The sequence below is a fragment of the Homalodisca vitripennis genome, unplaced genomic scaffold (genome assembly GCF_021130785.1).
Source record: "Homalodisca vitripennis isolate AUS2020 unplaced genomic scaffold, UT_GWSS_2.1 ScUCBcl_4761;HRSCAF=11132, whole genome shotgun sequence".
NCBI classification, from domain to species: Eukaryota; Metazoa; Arthropoda; class Insecta; order Hemiptera; family Cicadellidae; genus Homalodisca; species Homalodisca vitripennis.
Window position 1 is genome coordinate 20,345 of NW_025780872.1, and position 24,536 is coordinate 44,880.

At 34.2% G+C, this 24,536-nt stretch overlaps 1 protein-coding gene across 1 annotated transcript; it reads left to right on the forward strand.

Annotated features, from left to right (window-relative positions):
• Positions 1-1,440: 1,440 nt before the first annotated feature.
• Positions 1,441-20,172, forward strand: LOC124373069 (60S ribosomal protein L34-like; the record flags this gene model as incomplete). The annotated part of the gene is made up of 3 exons (XM_046831467.1): positions 1,441-1,522; positions 8,409-8,481; positions 19,973-20,172. Coding segments are annotated over exons 2-3 (265 nt in total), but the record flags the coding sequence as incomplete, so codon positions are not given.
• Positions 20,173-24,536: the final 4,364 nt, after the last annotated feature.

Consider the following 24,536-nt stretch of genomic DNA (forward strand, 5'->3'; position numbering starts at 1 on the left):
AGATAAACCGATAACGCAGTTTAAAAGAAAATGAATCTTTACACAGAAAAATGCGAAGCATTAAAATAATGGCCCATTTTTCAACCTGTAAATTTGAGATATTGTTGAATGTTTGGTGAATACTTATTTCTATTTAACATACTGTCGTACAAAAATTATTTCATTATTTTATTATTATAACTATTTTTACCGATTCTAGGGCTTTGTTTATGAATACTTTGACTTTTATATAATGGAGTTTTACTGGAAATATCTGTTACATTGTTTTTTATAAATAATATTAAATTAATTTGGTTTAAATTTTGTTAAATAAAATTATTGTTTCCAAAATTATTTGTACAAATACACTAATTTAACAATTCTGTTAGTGTACATATTTTCATTGGATATATTTTCTGAACCATCACTATAAAGAAATTCAAATATTACAAATATTTCATAGTTTTAGCAAACAAATATAGTTTCTAGAATGGTTTCTACCGGTGGTGGCGTAAACTCCTAGAGTTAACACTGACCCCATTGTATAAGTCATCCTGTATTATTACGAGAATAAAATCAAAGAAATGCTAGATCTTACAATATCTATAGTTATCTACATATAACGTAGCTATGGTAGGAATGGTTAATTCAATTTGTATCTTGAATTTAGCTACAGTTATTTTATTGTAGCGGCTGGTATATGACGCTATCTCAAACTTGACTTCTGGAATCTGAAAATCTTCGTTTGGAGAGATAAAAAGAAAGTCGGCGACGAAGAATCTCAAAAACTAACCTTTTCATCGTTTCTACATCAGAGACACTTAAACATAGTTGAAGTCTCATTGTCTCATCATGTACACTTAAGTGCATTTCGACGTTTTTGACACGATCTCTCAATCAACAACAATCATCAATTACAATGAATATACAATCAATTACAATTAATATATTTATGTATATAATTTGTTTTATAACACGGGAAGAAGTATCTTATAATTATTACTGTCGTCTAAAGAGTGTATGCCACGTCCCTTTTTTAACGCTCTTCCTGATGCTCTTAGAGCTGAAAAGGATTTATTTTGTTTTAAAGAATGCTTAAAGCTTATCTTATTGAACACTGTTTCTATTCTGTAGATGACTACATTAATAGCAATACGTAATTTATTTAGTAATTTAAATAATGATATAATGAATTTAATAATGAATCCTTCCTATGTATTTTGTTCCTATGTAAATTGTTCTATACACATGATTGTACTAAAGTTGACGCAAACCAATGCATTGTAATATGTTATATGGAATAAAGGATGTTTTGATTTGATTGATTTGATTTGTATTGGGAATGTTGCTACGTAATTTTATCTTTACAAAAGCGATACCACAGTTTTGTATACAAGATGTTGAATGTATACATTCTATGCACTAATTTTGGTTGTCTAGGTCTGTTCGTTCAGTAGGTCTTGCTTCGCGTAGTGCAACTTCCTTTTCCCTTTCAATTCTAGGTTCTTGTTGTCGCTGCTTCTCTCCATTGCGGCGATTGCTGGTAAGTAAAATTTATATCCTTTATTATCTATTTCATCTGAATTCAAATGTATGATGTTAAATGTTAATGTTGCACATGTATAACAATATTTGTATTTGAGAACTTATTCTTTTAATTTCCTATTCTCTTCGAACCTGGGTTCATATGATACTGACATTTTTACCTAAATGACAAATTTACCACGTAAAAGATAATAAATGAGTGAAAATGGGATTTTAGGATTAGTCCTATCACAGCATCAATTGATGTAGGCTAATGCAGGACTCCATAAAAAGAAAAGGAATTGTTTTTATTTTTCTTTGACTAACATAACCTCTCACAGTTGAAAATGACCCATTTAGTTAGGTGTGGAAAATACAGTACATTGCAAATAATTTAATACCAAAATAGCATGGTTAGTTGGTAATTAGTTACTAGTAACCTGTTATTCTGGTGTCAACTTTCCAAGTAATGAATTAATTACCTTGTCTTCTTCATTAGTTTTGGTAAGTTATTTGGGGTTGTAGGCTGTATAGTCTTAAAACCTTTTTGTACTGTGGTTAGTTGAATGTTCACAAGTCCCACTTCACATGATTTTATATTTTTAACCTACCGAACCCTTTGACTAGTAATCCCGAAATGAATTTGGGAGCACCATATGTGCCACCCTTGGTAATTTTGATAGCCGTGTGGGAAGGGCTATGGTGCTAAACAGTTTTCACAATAATGTTTCGTGATGAATAATCTCTCGCATGAATACGAATGCGATCTAGAGGAAATAAACAAGAAACACTCAAGTAGTTTTCGTCGCTCCCACTAGATCGCAGTTGCTCTTTTATTTAGTTCTTTCAGACCCAATTGGCGGTATTCAGGCTACGTGACATTATTCAATAAGTTGTTTCCAAGTAATCAGCGGATTCTATTTCTGTTTTTGTAGTGAATACAGGTTGAAACCTTTCTTTTATGTTACTGGTTACCTTAATTGTAAATGTTTTTTGTGTTTACCGTGGGTAAATAAGCGTGGGTGTTTGTGTAATTACTGTTTACGTAAAATGACGTGATAAAGACCTGGACACATTTTTGCTAAGATGCTCCCCTGAGACTCACTGCTCAGCATTTTCCCACCACCATCCCCGCTACAGATAAGAAGGACTAGCCAAGGAGAGCTACATGTCTAGATAGACCAGCATCCGCGAGCAGCGGCTCAGAACATATGGACGTGCGGCTGTTGTTACGTTCTGCTTTGTGTCTCTGACTGTTTTCGCGCATTTCATACCATCAAAAATTTCTGAGGAGACTTGTATACATTACTAAATTGTACCTAACCTGTGCCTTAGTATGTTTATGGGAAAATTCTGAATATTTTATCTTATTCTTATACTTTTTTATTCTCATAAATATAATAGCTTTAGTACATAATTAGATTAATTTCTGTATAAATACAAAACAGAACTTTTAAAACGTTTTCATTGAGTGTTTTTTCTTAATACATCTATTACAGTAAACCCAAATCGTACACTAAAGCAAAATATAAAAAAAAAACCTATTTTTTAGGGCACTCTTACTGAGAAAAATTCCACCAGTCAAAGGGCTAAGGGGAATTTATTTAACCTATTTCTGTGTCTTACAGTACACTTCACCAACAGTAGTTTCAATGCTGTATGACATTAAGACTGCCACAATGAAAATGGCCACTTTTACTCACTTAATATAAAATTATACATCTCAAACAAATATTGTGCTATTCACCTTTGTTTTTGTTTTGTATTTACAGGAGGATGAGTTGTACAATTGGCGTGTCAAAGTGGGATAGAGTAAATAATTGGTTCCGATTTTTTTTTTTTTTTTTTTTTTTTTTTTTTTTTTTTTTTTTTACACCTATTGATAGCATCCAAAAGATACCAATTAATTAATTAAATTAATTGATGCGGAGCAACTTTCCTTATTATTCATCCATGTTTCTTCCTAGGTAGGCTACATTCTTCTCAGAATTATTAAGAATATAATTTTGAGATGTATGGTTATGACCCTTTGTACATATTCTATCCAGAGGATTTAAAAATTATGTTTTTGTCATTAGATATTAGGTAATTAAAAAACAGTTTTTATCGACATTTTATTGTTTTATATTCATCATTTATATTATAAATTATTATAATTTATATTCATTGTTTTTTTATTGTTATATATATAAATGTTAGTCAATCCATATCAAGTGGTCCAAAGGTGGTTAATTCAAGATTTTTTATTTTATTTCATGTTTTTACCATAGAAAAGTACAATTCATTAAGAGTCAAGTCCATCCATATCAAATGCTCCAAAGGTGGATGATTCAAGATGTTTTTATTTTATTTCACATTTTTACCATAGAAAAGTTTAATTCATTAGCAGTACAAAAATACAATATTATTTTAATTTTTTTCAGCTGATGGCAGCCATTTTTTAGATTATTTGAATGCTAATTTCCAGGGACTCAGAGCTCTGCGCTAAATTAAATATCTTCAACTTCTATTCATCCTAGAACATTAAAAGTAAAGTAAAAACCAATCTCTACAGAAAGATCTGAACATTAATAAAGACCATTGAGTAGTATGCACCTAAAACTAAATATATAATAAATCTAAATACCTGTTCAAAGTTTATCCCAACAAGATTACAATAATGGATTTTTATTCAAGAAGGAAAATGACTATGTGTTTTTTTTTTTTTTATCTGATAGATAAACGTGGGTACTCCAAATTTTGTGTTTCTTGTGTTAAAAAAAATTATATCATTACAACAGAGCATTGAACATGTTCTAATGCAAGTGAAAGAGTAAATGGAAGAAGTAAGATATGAAGTGAATGATATCTTTAACCATTTTGAATCTGACTTGAAACAAGACTAAACTCAAGCCAACTTTCTATATTACCAAAACTAGCAAAAATTAAACAATGTTTAAAGTTTTTGGTGACCATAACTGTTTAGCTGTCAAAAAAATAACCTTATGAAAACAAGAAATTTCTATGAACTCTTAACTAAGTACTTTTGGTCTTACAAGCATTGTCAGTATCAGCTGAAAGAACTTTTACTTGCTTTCGTTCCTTATTTGTTGTCAACAATGACACAATTAGTAGAGGGAACTCGTAGATTGGGTTTTGGTAACAACAGAGACAATATTGGGTAAATGTTCACTATAGCCCTTATTTGATGTTTTTTGTAATAGCTAAAAGTATTGAAATACTCTTAAATCACGTGAATGTTGTTGACCTCGATATCTCCTTCCCTTATACCTCTCCCACCTTGTGCAAATTGTCTATGCAGTATTCACCCTTGTTTCAAACAAATGGAACGAAGAGATTTGACCAGAATTATATGTTTCAGAACATCAGATTTTAAAATTTTTCCATGGGAAAGCTTTCCGGTATTTTTGTTTATACACATATACATATTTATTGAATTACACAATGATGCATGGTGCACAGTTCACAGAGCCACTATACAGGGTGAGTCTGACCACCCGTGCAGTATTTACAGCTGTCTTAATAACTGACTTCCAAACTTTTTCTATCTCTTTTTCTCCATAATTTGGCCTCTCCGAATCCGTTAAAATTATTTTTAATTTTGAAAAATGCCCCTAAAGGGCCCAATTTGGGGGGTAGGGGTACTTTTTGGGGAATTTTCAAATGTAAACATGGGTCATGTGATACATCAATTTAAAGGTCTTATTACACCGAACATTTTGGCGCAAACAAAAGTTAATTATCTTTAACCGTATGTACAGGGTGTACCAAAACGTTTTGAAATAGGACTTTAAAATAAAGTACCGTGTTTACCCTACCTACAATACGGAACAGCTCCAGATTTTTTTCCTAACTTGCTATTGACCTATTTTTCAATGAAATATGTGGTACGGGCATTTTTCACTGGATTTTCTAAATTTCAAAAATATTCAAAATTTAAGAATACAAAAAATCCTAACACTCAAAATTCTTAAATAGCAACATATAATAAATTTTATATCAAATAAAAGGTCTTTTTAAAACAAACTTTTTTTGTATTTAACTTTTTCCCCTATCTCTTACTGTTTCAAAATGGCAGCCGAAAAAAAACTGAATTACGTATATCTGTTTACAAAATGTAACAAATTATTTTTATTTGAACAAACAGGTTTTTGTGATTAAATAAACAGAATTTGTTATGAAATCAGGCCAAAATTAAGCATGTTTTAATTTTCTAATGTGGCCCAATATTTTTGTAGTAGTTTCAATGTTATCTTTTAAAGATAACATTGATTCATGTATGCACAATCTCAATGCAGTCTTGGACTAGAAAGGTACTTTGTACCACCCTCAACAGGCTTATCACTTGCGGAATGCTGGCTAGACATCTTTATCTGACAAATGTGATAAGGCTAACCCTTAGTCAGTTCATTGGTGTCTGCTGTTAAGGACAGCTTGTGGTTTTTCGAAATGCCGTACACAAATGCAGAGGCATTCAATATGCTAATGGTGTTAGGCGAATGTTTTCAAAAACTATGTGGCTTCTGCGAGGGTATATGCCGAACGGTTTCCAAATAGAGAACCTCAGTCACGAATGGCCTTTTCAAAAGACTTGCTATTCGAGTTCGTGAAACAGGACAGGTACAGCCTGACAGCAATAAGGGAAAAAACGCTTGCAAGGCCTGTAAGAAGTGATAGGGCACCAGAAGTATTGGCGGCGGCAGTGCAACTAAACCCAAATGATTCTTCCAGAAGAATAGCTATTGATTCTGGTATGAGTCAAAGTTCAGTGGTGAGGATCCTGAAAGACAATAAAATGCATCCCTACAAGATGTCCCTGCACCAAGAACTTCATGGTGATGATGGCATTCAAAGAATGAATTTTTGTTTGTGGGCAAGAGAAAAAGTTGCTACAAAATGAACATTTTTTTCGCAATCTACTATGGTGTGACGAAGCTACATTTCGGAGCAACGGCGAAGTTAACCGTCACAACATGAGGTACTGGGCTCATGAGAACCCCCACTGGATACGAGAGGTTGACAACCAGAGGTACTGGACTGTGAATACTTGGTGTGGTATTGTTGGTAGGAGAATTGTAGGTCCTTTTTTCTTTGAAGGACACCTAGATGGAGAGACTTATAACAATTTTTTAATTAATCACTTGCCTAACTTATTAATAGATGTACCTGACGAAGTTGTTGGCAATATGTGGTTTATGCACGACGGTGCTCCGGCTCACTACTCGCACAACGTGCGACAAACGCTTGATGAACAATATCCTGGAAGATGGGTTGGAAGAGGTGGTCCAGTTAACTACCCACCAAGATCCCCCTGATTTGACCTGTATGGACTTTTACTTTTGGGGTAGGCTGAAAGACTTAGTTTATGTTTTACGACCGACAACACCGCGGAAGATATGATGCAGCGAATCCGGAAATGCTATAAATTCAATCAGCCACGAAGAAGTGTTTGCGAGCTGTAGATAGCTTAAGTTCCAGATTAGAACTGTGTTTAGCAAATGACGGACTACAATTCGAGCACCTTTACTAGCAAAATCAATGAAAGGTAAGACTATGGCTAGTTCAGAGGTCATTCAGAGCTATTAAGCAAATTAAAAATTAAAGGACATATTTTTATTTCATATAATTTAAAATTAATTTGTTACATTTTGTAAACAGACATACGTAATTCAGTTTTTCGGCTGCCATTTTGAAACAGTAAGAGATAGGGAAAAAAGTTAAATACAAAAAAAGTTTGTTTTAAAAAGACCTTTTATTTGATATAAAATTTATTATATGTTGCTATTTAAGAATTTTGAGTGTTAGGATTTTTTGTGTTCTTAAATTTTGAATATTTTTGAAATTTAGAAAATCCAGTGAAAAATGCCCGTACCACATATTTCATTGAAAAAATAGGTCAATAGCAAGTTAGGAAAAAAATCTGGAGCTGTTTCCGTATTGTAGGTAGGGTAACACGGTACTTTATTTTAAAGTCCTATTTCAAAACGTTTTGGTACACCCTGTACATACGGTTAAAGATAATTAACTTTTGTTTGCGCCAAAATGTTCGGTGTAATAAGACCTTTAAATTGATGTATCACACGACCCATGTTTACATTTGAAAATTCCCCAAAAAGTACCCCTACCCCCCAAATTGGGCCCTTTAGGGGCATTTTTCAAAATTAAAAATAATTTTAACAGATTCGGAGAGGCCAAATTATGGAGAAAAGAGATAGAAAAAGTTTGGAAGTCAGTTATTAAGACAGCTGTAAATACTGCACGGGTGGTCAGACTCACCCTGTATTGGCCCGTGGCGGTCTAGGTTCCTCACATCTCCAGTCACTAGTGACTTGCAGTCAAAAGGTTATTAATGGTTAAGGAAGCAGTATTAACCCTTTGACGTGTTAAATATGGTATTGCATTTACTTCAGCCATTTCACATTGTGTTGTTTTTTTTTTTTTAATGAGAATGCTTTAATAGTAAAATAAAAAACAACAGAAATCAATTAAATATCGGAAAGATCTAACAAAGAACTAATAGTTAAACTGGCTAACATTAATGCCTCTGACCAGCAGTGCTGGCTGCGAAGGTGCTGTCCTGCACTGATGGCGATGAACAAAACCCTCAAGATCGTTGAAGTTCACAAAGATCTTAAATTTCTCTTGCAAAGTACAAGAAAACAACTCATATTTTGTACATACTGAGGTTGATTTAAAAAAATGAAACATTTTTTACTCTATATAAAGTGAGCACCAGTGCAAATTTACTGTGTAACAAAAAATCTAGTGACTTACATTTTATTATTAATTGTATTGTTAATGGTATTAATTGTTAAATATTGATTTTGACTTAATTTATAGTAATAATTGTTAATTTTCAGTTTTTAGCTCTTCCAAATGTTTAAAAGGTCTGTTTTTTTTTGCAGGTTAAAAAATGGTTCAGAGATTAACTTATAGGAGGAGGCTCTCCTACAACACAAAGAGCAACAGGAGAAGGATGTGAGTTGTACTTGTAAATATGTCTTTGATATTCTCAATAGACCATTGATAAGCTAATTTATCATGGTTTTGTAATATAAATGTAGTACTTTTATTATGTAGACACCTGAAAGGTATAAAAAAGAAATATCAATAATACCAAGGATTTTAACCCTAGAACTGTTAATCGACATAATTATGTCGGTTAATGCCGCTTTTGTGGTGTTAACCGTCAAAATTTTGTCGATCAAACATTCCCTCCTATAATTACTTTTCATAATATACTCCGGTAACGTATCGATATAATTCATGCACCATTGGATTCGGGAAGAAAAAATGCTAAGGAACAGATGAGTTTTATTCCTCTTTGTATTATGGTTATGACGTAGCAAGCTTGTTATTTTGAACGTAAAAGAAAACGCGACGCCGTTTGTTGTGACCGCCATATTGCCGCTGCCGTTCTGTATCACTTTCGTGCCGAGCTGTGGATATTTGTAAGTTTTAATAGTTTTACGCGTGTTTTAGTGTCGTATTTAATGTGTAGTGTGTTGTTTGATGTCGTAGTAGTGTAAACATATATATTTTAGAATAAATCAATTTCTATTTACTGAAATATGTTTGAGAAAATTACCGGCTTTGTGTAGGCTATGGCAAAATGACTTGGCTAAAATACATTTCACATAGTTTGTTATTGTTTTTCACTTACTAAACGTTATTTATAGTACTCTTTTAGCTCTGAAGTAACTATTTATTTTTGGTAAATAGATAGTTTTCACAATAAAATATATATTTCCTGTAATTTCTTTGGTTATATATAATAACTGTTTGGGTTATTCTCTATTTTTTTAATATCTTTAGTTATATTTATAGTTTTCTAACTACATAATATTTCCTATTACTTATAAACCATAAATTTATAAATTTTGATATAGTACAAGCTTTAGAGAAACTATTTTATATTTTGCTGAATGAAAATTTTTCGCAAAATTTTTGAATAATGGCAAAATTTAACTTTTTTTTACTTTTCAAAAAATAATTTATGGTAATTATTTTATTACTACTATATATTCTATTTTATTCTAAGTAATAAAATATGCAAAATAACATGTATTCATAGATAAATGTGTTTGAAAAACTTGTTTTACCAAAGTCTTACGTGTACACCCGATTTTCAGAATTTATACGCATCGCTGCTTTTTGTTCTATAGCTTTATGATGCTTTCATAAATGTGTATAATGTTTATGTTTTTCTGAAACTAGATAAAATTTGACACAGAATGGCTATCTCACTTATAAATATTTCTCACTATAACTTCATTTGCTAGGTATGGTCCCCCCCAAATTTAAGAAATATTTTTTGTAAATTTTATATTTGATTAAAAAAAGTGTTTATTAGAAAATTTTTGATGGTTAATTTTACAATATAGTGCAATTCTACGTTTTAATTCTGAACACAAAAATATATACTCTTATTTATATTGCTTTTATTTTATATTTTTAATAATTTTTTAAAAAAAACCTTGCGCGAAGCTCCAAAACAGCCCGACACTACAGGATGAAATGACCGCCAGTTCTAGGGTTAAAAAGGGAGTGGTTGATATTGTCCTTGTATTGAAACTTTTATTCTGCATTAAATCATCATTAATTAGTGACAACTTTCAGTAAAGTCCATGAGCCTAGAGCCAATTTTAATTGTTTAGACAGAGAGAACCTGATTTGTTCTTGAAATCGCTAGGGAAATTTTCCCTAAGAAAGAAATTACTTGTAGATTGTTAGGCTCCTGATCAAATTACTATGATAATGGAAAAATCTTGTATTCACACATGGATATCAGCAAATCAGCACTTCACCAAATCTTGATTAGCTTCTTTAGTCTCATGATCAAATTACTGTGATAATAGAAAAAATCTTGGTTTCACACATGGATATCAGCAAATCAGCACTTCACCAAATCTTGATTAGCTTCTTTAGTCTCATGATCAAATTACTGTGATAATAGAAAAAATCTTGGTTTCACACATAGATATAAGTAAATCAGCACTTCACCAAATCTTGATTAGCTTGTTAGTCTCATGATCAAATTACTGTGGATAATGGAAAAATCTTGGTTTCACACATGGATATCAGTAAATCAGCACTTCACCAAATCTTGATTAGCTTGTTAGCCTCATGATCAAAATTACTGTGATAATGGAAAAATCTTGGTTTCACACATGGATATCAGTAAATCAGCACTTCACCAAATCTTGATTAGCTTGTTAGCCTCATGATCAAATTACTGTGATAATGGAAAAATCTTGGTTTCACACATGGATATCAGTAAATCAGCACTTCACCAAATCTTGATCAGCTGGCCAGCTCGAACAGTATTTTATTAAAATGTGTGATTTTTATTCCCACGAAAAAAATTAAATCCAAATTAACTTACCACTTTTTATATGACGTGCAAAAACTTCTTGTGTTTTCAATGATAAATCTTAAGCTTTTAGTATAAAGATGCTATTGTCCTATTTTTAAGATTGTAACTCAATTTTTATATTTGTTTAAAATATCTTCCTTTGAGTAAAATAAAAACTTTACTTTTGACCCAAATTTACACAGAATATATGTAATACAATTGAAGGAAAAAAAACTATTTTACTATTCATTAGTTGCATACATTTTTTGTCTAGAAGAATGGTTATTTATGGTTTATATTCTATAGTCATTTCTGTGTGTATACAATAAAATGTACTGAAAGTACTGATTATGATGCACTGTACAGAGATTGGCTGTAGGAGGGTTAATATTTTTCTAAATTGTGCAAAATCAACATATAATGTACCGAAGTAGGAAAATTACACAGGCCAACGATGAAAAAACTTTTTTACTAAAAATACCTTATTCTAATGTTTTTTAGGTCGCTGAATCCAAATATGATGCTTAAAAAGCTGTATCACCCACAATTTCTTCACATTTTGATAGTAAACATTTTTTTTAACTAAGCGATTTCTACAGAGTTTAAATATAATAAAAAAAGTAGAGGTAATGGACTTAAATTGTGTTGGTAGCACTGCTGAAACACACTAAAAGATCAAAAAAGGTAGATTCCATTTGAACGTTAACAGCTGATGTTTGTTTACTGTCAATCTAACCTCACTTTCACGGTTTTTGTACACGTGCTCAACACAATGTCTAACCGCGGTTGTAAAAACTCTGTTGACAGTTTTTTGTTATATTTGTGGTGAGTTTGTGATTAAAAAAACACCAAAGAAACATTACGGACTTTGTGAAAAAGGTTTATCGATCATACTTTGGAACTTTACTTGGAGATCAGGATAAATATTGGGCGCCACATAAGGTATGTTATGTATGTGTTGAAGATCTAAGAAAATGGTCAAAAAAGGAGAAAAAATCCTTCAAATTTGCTGTTCCTATGATATGGAGAGAGCCAAGAAATCATTCTGATGATTGTTACTTTTGCAGTGTTGATGTAACTGGTCACAACTCAAAAAATAAGAAGGTAATAAGCTACCCTAACCTTATTGTGGTGTACATATCTGAATCTAATATAAATAGTCAGCTATCTAAAATATATTTGTTAAGATAGGAATGTTGATTATCGATCTGGCCGTTGGCGGTTATATGTATGTGACGTAATATGAGACCATACTGTTTGAATAAATCCTATTGGCTACTGAGGTCACGCCACTTCTCCCCGCCAACGTTCCTTACCGTTCCAGCAGCGAGTGTTCTGCCCAGTCCAGTTTTACCCACGGTCCGTAAAACCCGCGTCCTCCCGACCAAGATGTAGTCCAATAGTTTTCCTGAATTGGTGTAATTTTATTACCCAGTTTTATCACCACCGGCCACGAACATCACAAATGGCGACGAGGATTTGTGGAAATTAGTATTAGTGCGAAACTCCGAGTGTACATCGCCGCTGGACATCAACAGTGAACACCACGTGGCGCGAACAACACGAGGACAGTTTTGATCGAGTGAACATCACAAAATGGCGAGTGAACATCACGGAGATTAACAGTACGAATTTTCCTTTAGTTTCAAACCAATTAGTGTGGGAGGAAGTGTAGTGTGCAACCAAATTATTTTAGCTACGAGTTGATGTGGCAAGTACAGTTAGACGAACTACCGTTTCCTGTAACTAATATAATGGCGCAAATAGGCGTTATCGGGGAATATGACGGGTCAGTTGAAACCTGGGCGTCATAACATCGAACGTTTTGAGCTGTATGTGGACTGTAATAGCATTGACGGCGGGTAAAAAAGGTCAGTACGCTTTTAACTGTGATAGGGGTAAAAACGTATAGTTTGTTGAGAGACCTGTGCACTCCTAATAAACCGTCGGAAAATACATTTAATGAACTGGTGCAACTTGTGCAAAAAACATTTATTCCCGACACCTAGCTTCATCGCGGAGCGATATCGTTTTAGTAAAGCGAGTACAGTTGGAAGGCGAGTCGGTTGCCGAGTATATTGCAAATTTGAAAAAAATGACAACCCATTGTGACTTTGGCGCGTCGCCTAAATGATTACTTGAGAGACAGACTGGTGAGTGGCATCAGAAGTGAAAGTGCCAAACAAAAAACTGTTATCGGAAGCCTCGTTAACGTTCGAGCAAGCGAACCAAAATAGTGCTTTCAATGGAGCAAGCAGAAAAATCGGCGGCAGCTCTATCAGTCGGAAGACCCGAGCGGATTCCATCAGTTGAGCAGCGTGGTGGCCAGGAGGGGGAGATTCGGAAATGGCGCACCGCATTCCCAGACGCATTCCCAGACAGCACGGAGCGACAACGCTGGAGCGGCGGCCTGGAAGGGAGCAGGGGGAACAGCCAAGGTCAGCGGCGGCACGTCACCAGGGCCTTCTGGATGGCAGCGGCGATCTCCGCCAGGTGGCATTGGCAGTGCGCAATGTTTATGTTGTGGCCTCACAGGGCATTTCCGTTCACAGTGCAGGTTATTAGGTGTGAAGTGTCATTTCTGTGGTAAACAAAACCACATAGCAAAAGTGTGTCGTTCTAAGTTTGCTGGTCGGCAAGGTACAAATGTAAATAGAGATAAGACTAATTTTAGAGATAGTAAAAGCACTGGGAATTTCAAAAATTATCGCAAACATAACTACCTAGAAGGTGTTGATGACAGTAATCAGGTGTCAGGGGACACTGAGCAATTTGTGGGATGATGTAGCCAATTTATTTAGAATGAATGAAAATGTGACTGACAGGGTCAAGGTAGACCCAATTCAGCTTGATTTAATTGTTAATGGTAAAAGCTTAACGTTTGAGGTTGATACAGGGGCTTCTGTGAGTGTTTGCAGTGAGGAATATTACAATTCTCATTTCCAGATGTGTAAATTAGAACCTAGTAAGTTGACACTCAGCTCTTATACTGATCAACCTATCACACCTGTAGGCAAGATCAAAGTTGAAGTTAATTATAAACAAAGTAAACAAAGTAATGGACTTGTATGTCATCAAGTCCGGTGCTCATCCACTTATAGGTAGGGAATGGTTAAGTGCTCTAGGGGTTGAAATTTCGTTTAAAAATAATGACAGGTTATTTGAGATAAGTAAAACCAATGCCGATAGTTTGTCTTGAACTTAAGAACAAGTTGTTCAAAGAATTTCCTAAGGTATTCAGTGACGAGATAGGTTGTTTTAAAGGCGAGCCTGTAAAGTTAACAGTAAAAGAAAACACGGTTCCTAAATATTTCAAACCTAGGCCAATACCTTTTTCCCTGAAAGCCAAGGTTGAAAAACGAACTAGCTAGGCTAGTAGATGAGAAAGTGTTAATACCTGTAAGTAGCTCAGATTGGGGTACGCCCATAGTTCCTGTATTAAAGAAATGTGGTTCAGTCAGGATTTGCGCGGTGATTTTAAAGTAACCTTGAACCCTTGTTTAGAAGTAGAAAAATTTCCGTTACCAAGAATAGATGAGTTGTTTACAAAACCTGCAAAAGGGCGAGAAGTTTAGTAAGATCGATTTGTGTCAAGCATATACCCAATTAGAGTTAGATCCAGAGTCTCAGGAACTGTGTACCATAAGTACACACAAAGGTTTATTTTGTTATTCCCGTGTTCCTTTTGGCATAACGTCAGCAAGTGCTATTTTTCAAAAGAAAATAGAGCAGACTCTCCAGGGTATAGATCAAATTGCAGTATTTTTAGATGATATTCTAATAACCGCTGAAAAATGATAAGGCTCATTATGAGAAGTTAAGAGAAGTGTGTAAGAGGTTGAATGAGAAAGGCTTAACTGTCAAAAAGAGTAAATGTACTTTCTTTGCTGACCAAGTAGAGTATTTGGGGTTTGTCATTGACAAACACGGTTTGCACACCGATCCCAAGAAAGTAGAAGCAATCAAGAACGCACCTATCCCAAAGAATGTCACAGAAATTAAATCGCTAATTGGGCTAATTAACTATTATTCTAAATTTCTTCCAAATTTGTCAAGCATTTTAAGCCCATTGTACAATTTATTAAAGAAAGACGTTCCATTTGATTTTCAACAGGCAATGTGTTCAGGCATTTGATAGAGTAAAAGAACTGCTAAGTAGTGAGACTATCTTAGCGCACTATGACGGCAAACTTCCGTTGAAGCTGGCGGTAGACGCGAGTTCTTTTTGGACTAGGTTGCGGTCCTGAGTGTTGTCACACCAGAAGGTATTGAAAAAACCATTAGCATACCAGTCTAGAACGCTAACTAATGCTGAAAAGAACTACTCCCAGATCGATCGAGAGGCTCTAGCAATTGTCTGGGGCGTGAAGAAATTTAACCAATATCTGTATGGTAGGGAATTTACTTTATGTACGGACCACAAACCACTTCTATCAATATTTGGTCCTCATAAGGGTTTGTCAGTGTTTAGCGCCAGCAGATTGCAGCGCTATAGTTTTATTTTTGTCAGGGTACAAGTTTAATATAGAATATATAAAATCAGCTGACCACGGTAATGCCGACGCGTTCAGCAGGCTACCACTGACAATGAAAGAGCCGGAAGTGAGCAACGATGACCACTGGAAGGGCAGTTATTTGCATTGTCTTTTGGAAAGCTCTGTGCCTTTAACTTTTGAAAATGTACAAACAGAAACGCTAAAAGATCCAATTTTATGCAAAGTTATTGGTTATGTAAGGCACGGGTGGCCCAATAGCATCCCTGGAGATGACAAGGAGTTGTTGCCATATTTTGCAAGGAGGGAAGAGTTGTCTATAGTAAATAATATATTGGTTTGGGGTTACAAAGTAGTAGTGCCTAGCAAAATGAGAAAATATGTGCTGGACGAGCTTCACTCATCCCACATGGGTATAGTCAAAATGAAAATCGATAGCTCGTAGTTATGTTTGGTGGCCTAATATATTGATGATCAAATTGTGTCCTTGGCAAATAATTGTTCTTCCTGTTTAATGGAGAGAAATAACCCTAGCAAGAGTGTCAGCTGCATACGTGGCATTATCCCTCAAGTCCATGGCAAAGGCTTCACATGGATTATTTAGGTCGTCCGATTAATGGAAAAATGTATCTACTAATTGTTGATGCGCACAGCAAGTGGCTGGAAGTGTTTCCTGTAGCTTCCACTTCAGCCAATGTAGCCATAAATCATTTAAGAGATTTGTTCAGTAGGTTTGGTCTGCCAGAGACTGTCCACAGTGACAATGGTCCACCATTTTCCTCATTCGAATTTCATAATTTTATGTCAAACAATGGTATCAGACATACTTTGAGTCCTCCATACCATCCCATGAGTAACGGTTTGGCAGAGAACTCTGTCAAATATGCTAAGAATAAGATCAAATGTGCTTTACGTGATAAGAAAGATGTAAATATAGCTTTTTTAAGAAGTAGAATATTGTTTGATTATCGAAATGCTGTTCATGCTACCACCAATGAGACCCCTGCAAAGTTGATGTTTAATAGGCAATTAATGACTAGGTTAGATTTATTAAGGCCTAACCTGTCAGTGACAGTTAGTAAAAGACAAGACAAGCAAAAGGAGTATTTCTCTGGAACTAAAATTAGACTATTTTATCCTGGTCAAAATGTAATTGTTAGGGACTATCGCACCCGTGACAAATGGGTTAGTGCTACGGTAATTAAGCAGATCAGTAATGTTATATACGAAGTTGAATTGACGTCTGGCATTGTGTTCAGACGGCATATTGATCAGATTGTAGCCGTGCAGGGAGAGCCAGCTGATGTAAACAAACAGGTAGAATCAGCTGACGCTTTCGATGACAGTTCCTCTTTCCCCCCGGTCATGACGCCGGTGGTGGGGCGAGAGCCAATAGCAGTGAGTGCCCACTCTCCGCCGAGCGGCCATGTGGCTCGCTCCCCTCCCCTCTCAATGTCGTGCCGTTTCTAACGGTAAACAAACAGCTGATCGTGGCAACACGTCACCGGCTGCGACGGCAGCTGTCATGCCGCGCCAGCTGTTCCCAAACAACAACAATGATAGACGCTATCCTGTGCGGATTAGAAATCCCGTGGATAGGCTGAACTTGTAAATTATATTGTTTTGTTCTATTTTAGTTTGTTTCATTATATTGTTTTATTTGTCTTAGTTGTGATAACCAAAGCGTTCATACCATTTTGCTTTATTGTTGTAGTTTAAGGAAAATTTATTGATGTTACTGTATTAATGTGTTAATTGAATTTCAATAATGTTTTTTTTTGTTAAACTATGTAGTGTGTTATTTTGCAGTGTTTTTCAACTTTGGAAGGGAGGAAATGTGGTGTACATATCTGAATCTAATATAAATAGTCAGCTATCTAAAATATATTTGTTAAGATAGGAATGTTGATTATCGATCTGGCCGTTGGCGGTTATATGTATGTTGACGTAATATGAGGACCATTACTGTTTGATAATAAATCCTATTGGCTACTGAGGTCACGCCACTTCTCCCCCCGCCAACGTTCCTTACCGTTCCAGCAGCGAGTGTTCTGCCCAGTCCAGTTTTACCCACGGTCCGTAAAACCCGCGTCCTCCCGACCAAGATGTAGTCCAATAGTTTTCCTGAATTGGTGTAATTTTAATTAACCCAGTATTATTACCACCGGCCCACGAACATCACACTTATGTCTGCCATCCGACCAGTGAAACACGGTCAAGATTTGCCGGTCCCCTGAACCTCCAGATGATTTGGATTCCATTCAAACTGAACCATCTTATGATGTAGAATCTGAGTTAGATGAACAAGATGATGAAGAAGAATTTCGATGTATTACAGAAAATGTAGAGCCTAAATTGTTTACTCAGATTGAACTTAATGACTTGGTTAGGGATCTAGGCTTAACTAAAGAAAAAGCTGAATTGCTTGGCTCTAGACTAAAAGAAAAGAACTTGTTGGGTGCTGGAACCAGCATTTATGTGTTATAGAAAGAGAGAGCAACAATTTTCAAAGTTTTTTGAACAAGGTGGTGATTTGGTGTACTGTACAGACATTCCAGGTCTGATGAATGAATTTGGTGTGTTGAGTACAAAAAGGAAGACTGGAGGCTGTTCATTGACTCATCCAAAAGAAGTTTAAAGGCTGTTTTATTACACAATGGAAACCAGTACGCATCTATACCTGTTGGTCATTCTGTACACATGAAAGAAAGCTATGAAAACCTAGAAATAGTGCTGAATAAAATAGGCTATTGTGATCATGGTTGGATGATATGTGGTGATTTAAAAGTAACATGTATGCTACTTGGTCAACAAGGTGGTTTTAACCAAGTTTCCATGTTTCTTGTGTGAATGGGACAGTAGGGCTAGAGATCAACATTGGTGTAAAAAGAACTGACCTGCTAGGGAATCTGAAAAGAACATTCTTCGCAAAAACCTCGTAGATCCAAAAAAAGTGCTCCTACCACCTCTTCACATAAAGTTAGGCCTCATGAAACAGTTTGTCAAGGCTTTGCCTAAAGATGGGCCATGTTTTATGTATCTCTGCCTAAAGTTTCCACACCTTTCAGAAGCTAAACTGAAAGAAGGCGTCTTTGTCGGACCAGGACATTAGAAAAATGATGTTAGACCTTAACTTTGAATCGACAATGACCTCAAATGAGAAAGAAGCATGGGTGTCATTCAAGCAAGTGGTTACCAAGTTCTTGGGGAATAAAAAAGATCCAGAATATGTTGCTATTGTTGCTAACATGTTAAAGAACTTTAAAAAGTTAGGATGTTTGATGAGCCTGAAAGTTCACTTCCTGAACAGTCATCTTGATTACTTCCCGGAAAACTTGGGGCGATGTAAGTGAGGAGCAAGGAGAGCGTTTTTCACCAGGACATTAAACTGATGGAAAAACGCTATCAGGGCCGCTGGAACACTAACATGATGGGGGACTACTGTTGGTCACTTCACAGAGAAGTTCAGCAGGCGACTCATCGTAGAAAAAGCTACACAAGAAGTTTTCAAAGAAAAGAGGGAAAGAAAATACAAACCAATCCCAGATGACTAATGGAACCTGTATTATACCACATGTATAAACTCTTTCAAGTAACCTATTGTATTAATATATTCATAATTATGATGTAACATAGTGTTATCATTAATTTCACCAATATACCGTATTTTTATACTCACATAAGAAACTACATTAAAAATGTATACTACATTAAAAAACCAAATTGCAGAAAAAAAAAAAAACTATGGGTGATACAAAAAAAACTAAGGCCAGATTTTGGATTCAGCACATAAAAAATCTATAAAAATCAGCTATTTAAAGTAAAAAAAGTTTTCACAAAAAAATTTTTTTGTTGGCCTGTGTTATGTAAGGGGATTGGGAATGGACAGTTAAAACTATACATTGAAAACTGTGATGAGAAAGGAATATTGTGAATCTGTCTCACAATGATCGGGTAAGAGTAAGTGAAAAAGAGGATAAAGATATAAATCATTCCTGTAATATATTTTATGTGCTGCATATTGGCGTGCATATTTAAGTGCAGGAGATTCTCAGCATTCTCTAGACCTTATGTATGTGTGCAACTGAGAGTTGTCTCATTCACTCTTAGTACATATCTTATGCTTCTGAGTTCTCAGCATAAGAGTGAGGTTAGCACACGTCAGTTTTCTGTCTTAGTTTAATCGAAGAGCACTAGCACAAAAAATACTACATCAAATTCAGAGCCACTGAGTCACTTTCAACTTTGAGCATGTTAGGAGAAGCTACTATTCTGACATTCTCTCCCTCTATTCACTTTGCTCTTTTTTTCGTATCAGTTGTTTTGAATTAAAAAAAAATAGCATGGATGTTTTTTCATGATCCGTAATTTGGCTCAAACCCAAATTGACAGGAGGCGATACAAGCTTAAAAAATAAATATTTACAAACACTTATCGCACAAGCATTTACATTTTCTATTTCATCGTTTGTTATCGCTCGGTAAATTTAAACGCTATTCTAAACTGCATTTTTTCATCACCACCATTTCGATTCATTTGTTATTATTAGAATTTTAAAAAAAGTCAAAAATGTAAGTAGAACAAGCAAATTGATGTTGACAATGTTTTATTTGTTTTGCAGTGTGAGAACACCTGGTGGACGGTTAGTATATCAGTATTTGAAGAAACCCAAGAAGATCCCCAGATGTGGACAGTGCAAGGACAAGCTGAGGGGAATCCAGCCTGCGAGGCCCATGGAACGCTCCAGGATGTGCAGGCGCAAGAAGACAGTGAAGCGTTCATACGGTGGAGTCCTGTGCCACAAGTGTGTGTCAAGGAGAGGTATGTAGCGGTGATAGTAACCAAACAGTTATGGTTTGATATTGATCTAATCCCATTGATGAAGCAATTACTCTAGCCTGTTCTAGGGCTGAATGTTTGAATTATTTTGGAAAAAAATGCACATTGTACATTAATACAGTGAGTTTGGAAACAGATACATTACTCAATTTTTCAGGACACTTTGGTCTATTTGGTTGCTCTACAATAGTATTTGTCGCTTTCTCTAAATAAGTTTTTATTTAATTCTTTTTAGTACATATTTACATATTTTTTAGTGAGAAAAAAAATAAAAACTGTGAATATTGTATTATTTTTTTGTTTGTCCTGTTTCAATTAATTTTTTATTCAAACAGCACAATGTGTTTTACATGGGAAACCAAGTTTTATTGGATTACTTGATTATTAAAGCATAACAACAAAAACAATCAAAATTCACTTACATTTTATTCACTTGTTTGATTTTTTGACAAGCTTCTGAATTAGTTTTCTGAGAGACGAGATAAATAATAACTGTTTTGTTACATTTAGTTGTTATTATTAAATGATAATTGAAAAAAAAAAAAAACTACACATCACATAAATGACCATTTATTTACTTTTTGTAATTCACCTTTTTTTTGTCAGTCTTTGAGTATCTTTGATATCCCAATATTACTATCCCAGTATCTGTTTACTTCAGAAGTACACAAATTGTCTTGTTCTATGAAGTAGGGGAAGAACTAAACTCATTCAACAACTATGAACAATTAAACACTAAACATTGAGAACACAATACATAGAATGTAAGCAGAACATTGAAGAAAACTTAGCATATAGCAAAATGTAAACAATAAGAAAACAAGCTATTTGTTTGTGGTTCCAGTGTGTAAAATAACCAATTGAATTGAAACGGATGCACGAGGGTACAAAACTGCGATTATAGCAGAAAAAAACAAACAAATATGTGATTGTTAGTATTACTCGTTTGTTAGACTTACCTTGTTTGTTTTATTATTGACAAACTTTATAACTAAATTTATTGTCATTTGCAGGATAATCCGAGCTTTCCTTATTGAAGAACAGAAGATTGTGGTTTAAAGTCCTGAAGGCTCAAGGAACAAAGGCTCCAAAAAGTTAAACAGTTATGTTAATTTTATAAAACCACTTTTTAAAATGTGTTCTGTTATTTTTCTTTTCTTTCCTTTTCTTCTTCTTGGGAAAAAATAGACCATCCATATATCCATTCATTTCCCCCCCCCCCCCCAGAAAGATGCAATATATTGTGATAAATTGCATAAAAACATTTTACTGGGATCTGACTGCTACATGGGCTGAACATTACCTTTTGACATAAAAAATAATACAATGATAGAGACCAGAAGGGTAAAGTGGCAAGAATAATATATATTATGTTATGCTATTATCTTAGAGCCCATAAAAAACATATTTTGACATAAATTAGACCTCTATCTTTAATGAAGCAGATTCCCACAGAATTGTTACTGTTTGTAAGAACTTGATTTAAAACAAAACAATTAGTATAACAAATACAACTCTAGAATGCATAAAACTAGACAAATGGTTTTGGGCATATGGATAGACACATTAGTAGTCAAGGAATGTTTAGCTGGTATAAAACAAAAATTACATCTTTTTTGACAAGTCTGTCACAAGGTTAAATTTGTTTTTGTTTTTTGGAAATTTTCCACTTATAAACAGTGTGACAGCTGTTCACAGAACTAACAGTGAAAAAAGCTGTTTTAAGCCGTTGTACTACTAACATGAAATCCAGATCTACATGGCTGTGAAGTTTTATTTACTATAATGACTTTATGAAACTAGGTACATTTTTATTCTAGGGAACTTTTAAGTGGTAAGTAAAATAACTAAATTTAACCTCACCTGACGGACCTGTTTCCGAATTTTTTTTAAGACCAGCAAAAATTTATGGGACAGACGTCATGTATATTAACACATTTTATTGTCGAGATATTATATACGAACTACCAAGAGTGGAGAGTTCTACAGCAATTGAACCACTGCACTATGGGGTTAAAGAAAGCCTCTACAATTACACAAACATTAATCTTTTTATTTATTTTAAAAGTGAAAATGGGTATCAACTTACCAGGGCAAAAGCAGAAATAATTTCAATCTAGAATTTTTAAAATCTTCAAATATCCCAAAAACTGGAAAATAATAAATTTTTAGGTTGGGGAAAATAAACATAAGGTATTGGGTGAATAGTTAAAAGGTTACTTTTTATTCAGTGTATTGTATCTGATTTTTCTTGCTAAATATAATGTTTCATCCATTTCTGTAAATAAGTTATAGTTTAATGTATAATTTTTTTGCAAACTTAAAAATGGTATGCAAATTAATTTTATTGTTTCTGTCCTTCGTAGAATATATTAAAATAAAGGCATTAAAAATCTGACCTGCAAAGTTAAATTTAATATCTGACATTAATTTGTATACATTAGTCATAAAAAAAAATGAAATTAAAGAATCGTTTTGACTTGACTATTTCCTAAATTTGCCAGTTACCCATATGTAGAGAACCCTGCATCAATTCAAAAATTGTGTTTGTTTTTCCACAAAGTTTAGGTGTTATATGGGGGTTATTGACGTAGGTACACTTGTTAGGATAAGATACACCAAAACTTGCGTGTTTTAGTGAGGATAATTCAGTTAACCCCTGTTCTAGTAGGAATCGAGGTAGATATAAATACTAAACAGGCTGAGCGTATGTACACAGTTCTTGCGATTGTAAATCTTTTGTTTTGTGTTTCGAAGGTTTAGAGAATAAATGTTAGCCAAATTGGATTATTTTTAGTTTAATTTAAGTCTTTGAGTTTAGGAACCACCAATAACAATGAAAGAATTATGTCAAGATACCTAATTTAAATTTTTTGTTTAATATCGTAATAGGTCCACAATATTAGAAATAAAGACCCAGTATTGTAAATGATATGGAAATGAAAAAATGAAGACTGTTTTTGGCAACTGATTTAAAAGTAAAGGAGGTGGGTGGATGGAAGAGCAATGGGGAGTCAAATTGAAAACTAAAATTACGTTTAGTACGGAGCCAGGATGACATTGACCGTAGTATAAGTATAGTAAAAAGGCAGCAAATTCCAGATATTAGTAGATTAAATTAACTCTTCCATGGTGTAATCGTGGTATAGTTATAGTTTCAAAAACAGCGAAAGTGGGTTCCCCCTTATTATAAAGAAAGATTACACTAGGAAAATGTGCTAAATTATTTGACCTGTAATCTTTATTACCCACATTACTTAAAGTAATGGAAAAAAAGGTAGGTAAACAGGGCAATTCAATAGGACCTTTATAGATAAAAACATTTCCTCCTAAACCAAAATCAGCATAACTTACAAGAACTAGTAGAATAGGCTGTTTATTTGATTTGAGGTCGGTTTTAAAAAAAAAAAATAAGAAAATATACCAACCGGCTTATTTATGAATCTTTCTAAAGAATTTTGACAGTGTCAAATACAAATACTAATAGAAATATATATATAAGCAATCCGTGGTGTTAAGAATAAAAAGTAGTTGGTTTAGGTTTGTATAACCTCTAACAGATTACAGTATGTTTTAAAACTATACCCACACTTGATTAATGTACCAAAATATCACCATACAAAGCTGTTTCAGTTTGTAAGTAACCCCAAGGGTTATTCCTATGCTACCTGGCAAGGGTACATTTAGCATAATATTAATAAACATCATCTTAAAATAGGCAAACTTTTCTCCTTTATACAAGATTGATATCAAATTTTTATTATCTACAAATTCTGCCGGAAATAGAGTAAAAATTTGTTCTTTTGTATTAGAACTGTGAGAATATTTTTTTCCTCAATTCCTTGGAATAATTTTTGAAAAAAGGTCACGAGTCCTCATTCTTTAACATCACAAACAAATAAAAAACGGTATTTTTGTAACATTTTACATAGTAGGCTCCTCTAAATTAACTAAATTAAGTACAGAATAATAACACTTACGGGGACATCATAAAAGAACAGAAAACTGTCACACATTTTCCCAGGTTTATTAGTAGACCCAAAACATCTGGAATTTGGAGATGGAAACACTGCGCGCACCCCCCCCCCAAAAAACCTCTAACTGAAATAAGCTGGAATTTTACACTTCGACAAAAAAAAGTAATGCCATTTTAACTGTAAATTTGAGGGCTGTTCCTTGGTGTCAGGAAGTGTTCCCCTACACTCGTTCTCTGGCTGAGTTTTGCATGATGCATTTTGTTTTAGTTTAATCGCAGAAATCTTAAGTTGCTGAGGGAGTATGGCAATTGACCTCTGAGTTGTCAGTTTGGCTACTTTCAAGCGAGAAAAAACAACGAGAATGGAATG